This window comes from Sinocyclocheilus rhinocerous, unplaced genomic scaffold (genome assembly GCF_001515625.1).
Source record: "Sinocyclocheilus rhinocerous isolate Xijiao unplaced genomic scaffold, SAMN03320098_v1.1 scaffold1473, whole genome shotgun sequence".
NCBI classification, from domain to species: Eukaryota; Metazoa; Chordata; class Actinopteri; order Cypriniformes; family Cyprinidae; genus Sinocyclocheilus; species Sinocyclocheilus rhinocerous.
Window position 1 is genome coordinate 112,960 of NW_015638582.1, and position 6,764 is coordinate 119,723.

Sequence of the window (6,764 nt, forward strand, 5' to 3'; positions counted from 1 at the left end):
GTTTTAAAGGGATAGTTCACCCAAAAATGAACATTTGATGTTTATCTGCTTACCCCCAGGGCATCCAAGATGTAGGTGACTTTGTTTCTTCAGTAGAACACATTTGATGATTTTTAACTCAAACCGTTGCAGTCTATCAGTCTTATAATGCATGGCAATGGTAACAAAATCTATGAGAGTAAAAAAAACATGCACAGACAAATCCAAATTAAACTCTGCGGCTCGTGACGACACATTGATGTCCTAAGACACGAAACGATCGGTTTGTGCCAGAAACCGAACAATATTTATATAATTTTTTTACCTCTAATACACCACTATGTCCAACTGCTTTGAGCGTGCACGGCATCCGGTGCGTGAGGTGTGTATGCGCTCTGGTGTAGTTTACGCAAGCGCCGGAAGTGTTCTCTCGCGCGTATACGTCACTCATTGTTTACACAGTGCACAGTCATTGTAGGTACGACGGCTAATCAAAATGGTACTTACTTGCGCTTATCCGGATTGTTCAAACTGACTTAAAACTAAAAGATTACGTTCTCTCGCGCGAACTCATTCGTGAGTGGTGACTTTCCACGTATTCCCAACTTCTGAGCCTGCTCGCCTGAAGTTATGGTTGATTGCTCTTCGGCTGGATATCAACACACCCATTAACGTAAACTACGCCAGAGCGCGTACACACCTTCACGCACCAGATGCCGTGCGCGCGCTGAAGGCAGTTGGACATAGTGTTGTATTAGAGGTAAAAATTATATAAATACTGTTCGGTTTCTCGCACAAACCGATCGTTTCTTGTCTTAGGACATCAATGTGTCGTCACGAGCTGCAGGGTTTAATTTGGATTTGTCTGTGCATGTTTTTTTTACTCTCATAGATTTTGTTACCATTGCCATGCATTATACGACTGATAGACTGCAACGGCTGGAGTTAAAAATCATCATATGTGTTCTACTGAAGAAACAAAGTCACCTACATCTTGGATGCCCTGGGGGTAAGCAGATAAACATCAAATTTTCATTTTTGGGTGAACGATCCCTTTAAATGGATCTATTCAAAGAATCCTGAAAAAAATGCATCACAGTTTACACACAAAAAATATTAAGCATTACAATTGTTTTAAACATTGAAAATAAATAAATAAATAAATATTATTGAACACTAAATCAGCATATTATAATCATTTCTGAAGGCTGTGGGTATGTGAATGAATATTGGAGTAATGGCTGTTGATAATTCAGCTTTGTCATAGCAGGAATAAATTACTTTTTAAAATATATTAAAATAGAAAACATTATTTTAAATTGTAGTAATAGTTCAATATGTAATAATATTTCAACAATAAATACAATATGAAAGAAAAACAGTAATTATCTAGAAAACTGGCAGCACTTACTCTTCTCTCACGAGCTCTTGACTTGAGAGGCTTAACAAACGCAGTGTTGTCCAAGTCCTAGAAATCATACCAGCGAAAATAATTTTCAGAAACAATTGTTTTGATCTTTTCAGGTGATTTTTATGCACACGGCTTTTTCTTGGGTCTGACAATAATCCTACAGCATGAATAAAAATGATACTAAATATGATACTCCACCAAATCATCATCCGTTCTGTCATAACTAATGTCAGAGTGTGACAGAAAGGAGGACTCATCAATCACTGATAACCTGATATAAAAGACACAAGATGGAAAACAGCATTGGGAAAGGGGAAAAACTCCAAACTGAGAACTATATAAAGTCCATGCCGATCGCTGAGGTACCGTTTTCCTCTGTGCTGTGGGACACTGGCTCCTTTGTGACTGAAGCTGGTCAGCATTGACCTCTGCTCATCATTGAGACAAGCACTTGACTTGCTGTCATGCACCAGTACGTCACATATCAACTGCATCTGCCGCTCCTGTCAAATGAATTAATGAGCGAAAAAGATACAATAAGTATCCTTAATAAACTCGCACAACAATGGGCAATAAATCACAGAGAACTTCTGTTTTATGAACTCTCTATGCACATTAGCACATGAGTCATGACCGCCCACATCCACATGGCCCTGTACTCAATGACACCTTCCACCAAGTCTATGTTAGTCATGTTATGTCGCACTGACCAAACTGGCAAAGTTTCCCTTGTTGGCTTCAACTTCAACATTTACATACAAGTCTAAAGGTGCAGTAGCTAAACATAATGTGGTACAAACACAAATCTAGCTTCTTTACATTACTGCACAAGTGATAAGATATATTGTTTCAATTCTTAACTAACCAGGCACTGGTAGTCGGCTTCAGCTTTGTAGCGTTTCTTGATCTCCACGTCCAACTGGTTCCGAGCATGTTTGAGTTTGACCTCCAGAGCAGCTCGAGCTACATCAGATTTTACCAGGAGCTCCTTCTGTTTTTTCAGCTCCAGCTCTGCATGAAGCCATTTCTTCCGAGCAGCTTCAAAGTTCCTCACCACCTCAATGAACTCTTGTAGATAAAAGACAACTGGTGAGATTTCAATATGGCAAAATATATATATATATATATACAGATCAAAGAACGACTATCAAGACAAAACATGCTTTCTGAAAGCAGTAGTTTTTTATAATTCCAGCACAAAGATATGAAGCTGTTACAGTTCAACAATAAGAAATTGGTAATTTGTGGTAATCAAATAACCACTTGCGCATTTTTCCTCAGAAGTAAAAATGTGTACAAAAAAAAGTATTCCTGTCTTTTAAAAGCTCTGTTGAAACAATACACTCTACACTTTTCAGATGTCTAAATTATCCCTTATGTTACACAGAAATTGACTTGACTTCCCTTCTTTTCAACGTCCATATACAAATAACAGTCATTTCAAATGATTTTATTTTACCTTCAATGATTTTAATATAGTCCTGCATTGGACTGAACATCCACCCATCAAGAAATATTATTAAAGCATCTGTTTTTTATCATAGAGTGGGCATACAGTTTTCACGGGGTGATTACTATCCAGAATAGTAATGTTGTTTTGGGTTTGGGTCAAGAAAGATGGAGACTAATTTCACCTCAGCAAAAGTACATTTTGTTTCGGGGTTTTAAAGAACACAAGAGAAAAAACCTGGATAAGTTGGTATTTAAACTCCTTGCTCAGTGCAACATACAAACCAGTGCTACAGCAAATAGAAAACAGCATGCCAAAACTCCACATACAATACATCTTAAAAAACAGCCATCTGCACACAACACAACATGGTGGAGACCCATTATGTTTAGAAAAAAATTAAGTAAAATAATAATAATAAGAAGAAAATAACAAATAACGAGTGTTTTTTTTTTTTTTGGAGCTCAGGGTCAGAGATATACTAAATTTACATTTAAAAAAATAAAATAACAGGTCCTGTAATATCTTACCGAGCTCAGAGTTAGACGCTTCTTCAATAGCAAGCCTTTGCAGACACAGACTGAGGACTTCTCGTATAAACTGATCCCCCATGGTCGCGTCAGCAGGTGATCCGAGGATCCGCATCAAACTCAAACAAGCCGCTTTAAATGCGTCACGTGAGTGTAATGTGGCGGGTCACATGGATTTCAGGCGGTTCTGGAACTTGTGTTTGGACGGAATATGGTCCCAGATGTGCAGCAACAATCGAAAAAAGTTTTTTTCGAAGCAGAGGTAAGAGCTTTCAATTCACTGAAGGTGTTTTGAAAATGTCATTACATCTGCCATAAGTATTTGGCGTCGCACCTGCTAATACTGTTATATGTATTATTTATTTATTATTATTTTTAATACAGTTAATATCAGGGCTAGTTTCAGTACAGACCAATAGCCTACCCTGAACTACATGGTAATCTTGACTAGCCTACATGATTTGAGTAAATGGCACTGTGGAAAATGGTGTTTGTTTGTTTATTACTTTAGATAACCTTAGTCATTTCAGTTTAAGTAATTTGATTTAGTTAAAATCAAATCTTCATCTAAAGTAAACAACTACAACAACAAAAAAATGTCATGGCATCTTTATATAATAAAGTTAATATTATCATCTTTGGTCTACATGCCAGTTAATAATACAAAATGAAAATAAAGTAATTTTACAGATTTTGTTTAAATACCTAATTTAAGATAAATTTGGAAAAAAAAAAACGTGTTTGAAATAAGAGTAGATACTCTTATCTCACCCAAAACCAAACCCGTCTCCAGTTCATTCAAGATTTCTCTCGGCCCTGATCCGTTGTAGTCAGTAGAGGGCAGTCGAGGCATTTTGTGTTGAGCAAGGATTGTTGTACCTTCACTGTATGGGGCTGTGTGAGTTTGCCAGTGATTAGGGTGGTGTTTGAGCAAAGCTTTGTTGTGTTTGCTTGACTCAACGCTGTTCACAAGAAAATAAGCTTCTCTGTGTTATCATGCTCTGAGTCTCCACTGCAAATGCTCCATTACACAAATAATGGGTTCTGCTGCTACTGGAGTCACTTTAATTTAGCACCCAAAAATCTTATTACAGTCATTTTTAACATGGCTTCTTTGAGCATAGGAGATCAAGAGCGGCAGCGTTTGGAGAGACTGAATTCAATTTTGTTGGAAATAAAAGACTTGCAACACCAGGTCTTTCTCATTGTTGGAAGTTTAACTGGCTTGCGAGTCCTTGGTCACTGCATGTGAAATATTGCATTTGAATTTTAGTGCTATCTTTAGTGCTGTCATGGGTTTCAAATGTCGTCCTTTGCATAGCAATAGATGCAGTGGTGCTGCTCGGTCCTGATGGTAAACATTTCAGTTTAGCAGTGTTGCAATGGACCAGATCGATCTGTTTTCGTATTCTTATTATTATCATCTAATATTTAATTTGTTTAAATTGTAATGATTTTATGATAAACCTGTGGCTCTACTTCTAATCATACTTAAACCAATATTGTTTTGGTTATTAATTTTGCATGAGCTGTACCAGTATAGTTTTTTTTCTTGTTACATTGTATAAATTTAGGGTTAATATTAAGGGGTTATATAAAATAAAGGATAATATTTACATTTCAACACCATATATTTAAATTTTCTACTAAAAGGGGCAAAGGCGCCTCATATTGGCCTATATTCACTCTTTGCCTTTGCAACCCACTGTTTGCAATGAGTTTAGAAATGGAGTTTTCCTCCCTAAATTAAAGCCCCTTCTTACGGCGACATTGATAAAAATGTAATTGTGATCGCGTGTGCTGCGTGGAATGCAAAATCTGTTTTTCTCTGAGGCAGCTGGGATATTTGCATTGTTTAGAACCCACAAAATAATCAGTTTCTGATGGCAAATGCACATTTGCTTTTGCAAGCGAGTGTTGCGTTAATCTTGGGAAAACATGCATTTATAAAAGAACCTAATTTGTTTCATAAATAGACATGGCATGCAGTTTTTCTCTGATTAATATATTTATCTGACATCATTATATAAAATATAAGATATCCTGAACATTTTTAAAACATTGCTTATTTTTTGTGAATATTTTATTACAGATTAGTTTGTAATTAACGTTTAGTCGTGAATTAATCACCCCAGAGTATAATTTATAAACCAAAATCTTTTAAATACACTTTATCCTTGTACTCCTCTCTTTTTTTCCTGAAAGATGTAGGCTAAGTTATGTTAATTCGACTGGGACTCTACAGCATAAAACAAATAGATTTCAGAAGCTCTGTACATAAACATTAAAAAAGCTATTTATTGTCTGTTGCTTAATATTAATGTTTGCTTTACAGTGCATTGGCTCATTAGGAAACTTATTGCCTTTGGCTGAGTATATACACAGCTCAGCAGATGAGATGCTAATCTGAGGACCAGAGATGAATGTGTTTGATACTAGTCCCTATTTAGTCAACACGGTTTTACTGAACGAGCCATTTGTCTCTCTAAGTATTTACCCAAAACCCAGAGAAGCATTCATTCTGAGATCAAGTCTCGATCTGTTCATCCTTTTTATGTGAGATCTGCTGTCCGTGAATATAAAAGTGAAGATGAAGGATGTGCGGTGCTTCGTGCTTGTATAAGCACAGACTGTCACATAAAAGCTGTTGGGACGTTGTAGTCCTCCCCTAAGCTTGCAGGGTCAAATTTGATCTGCTTCATGTCCTGAACCCAGTAATTCCTTCCTAACTGGCCTGTGTAGTAAAAGAGAAAGCAACCGAAAGCAAAAGCCCAGCACAAGCAAATGAAAACAGTCTACATGTATTCAGATCCTGACTTGAGCTTTGACCTCTTTGTGCCAGAATGCAGTGATGTATTCGGAAGTGGTCTCAGTAATGAGCTTTCAGCCTGTAGACTGTTTTTCAGTTCAGTGAATCCAAACTTTCAGTCTGGTACCCCTGACCACCTCGTCTCTCTCACCACAGCACTCATGGTTCATTTAAACAAGTGTGACTTCAAGTCAAAAGCATACTAGAAATAAATATGAATGCAGAGCTGGGACTCCCCTGTGCTCTGTGTTACTATACCAGTCATGAGCAAACCATAACAGGACCAAAATATAAAATAAAAATAAAAAAGAATAAAATGAGTATGCTGTTCTCTTATGGTTTGATTATTAAATTAATAAAATAAATATGATATGTATTTATTTGTTTGTTTGCTTTGGCTAATAATACAAGGACATAATCTATTTTTAGCAGGACAACAGGACAAGACTGAATAAAAAAGAATAAAATGAGTATGCTGTTCTCTTATGGTTTGATTATTAAATTAATAAAATAAATATGATATGTATTTATTTGTTTGTTTGCTTTGGCTAATAATACAAGGACATAATCTATTTTTAGCAGGCC

The 6,764-nt window shown here is 36.4% G+C and overlaps 1 protein-coding gene and 1 long non-coding RNA gene across 3 annotated transcripts in view; one reads left to right on the top strand and one right to left on the bottom strand.

Moving 5' to 3' along the window:
- The window catches only part of LOC107749868 (rac GTPase-activating protein 1), an 11,421-nt gene extending 7,849 nt beyond the window's left edge, over positions 1-3,572 (bottom strand). The window contains exons 1-5 of the mRNA XM_016565078.1: positions 3,371-3,572; positions 2,256-2,458; positions 1,757-1,893; positions 1,589-1,661; positions 1,391-1,447 (exon numbers count right to left, since the gene is read on the bottom strand). Coding sequence (XP_016420564.1) covers positions 1,391-1,447; positions 1,589-1,661; positions 1,757-1,893; positions 2,256-2,458; positions 3,371-3,485 — 585 coding nt within the window. The 5' untranslated portion in view covers positions 3,486-3,572. The remainder of the gene's footprint in view (positions 1-1,390; positions 1,448-1,588; positions 1,662-1,756; positions 1,894-2,255; positions 2,459-3,370) is intronic.
- The window catches only part of LOC107749869 (uncharacterized), a 36,274-nt gene continuing 33,069 nt past the window's right edge, over positions 3,560-6,764 (top strand). For both annotated transcript variants that reach the window (XR_001641095.1, XR_001641096.1), the window contains exon 1: positions 3,560-3,632. This is a non-coding gene — a long non-coding RNA (uncharacterized LOC107749869). The remainder of the gene's footprint in view (positions 3,633-6,764) is intronic.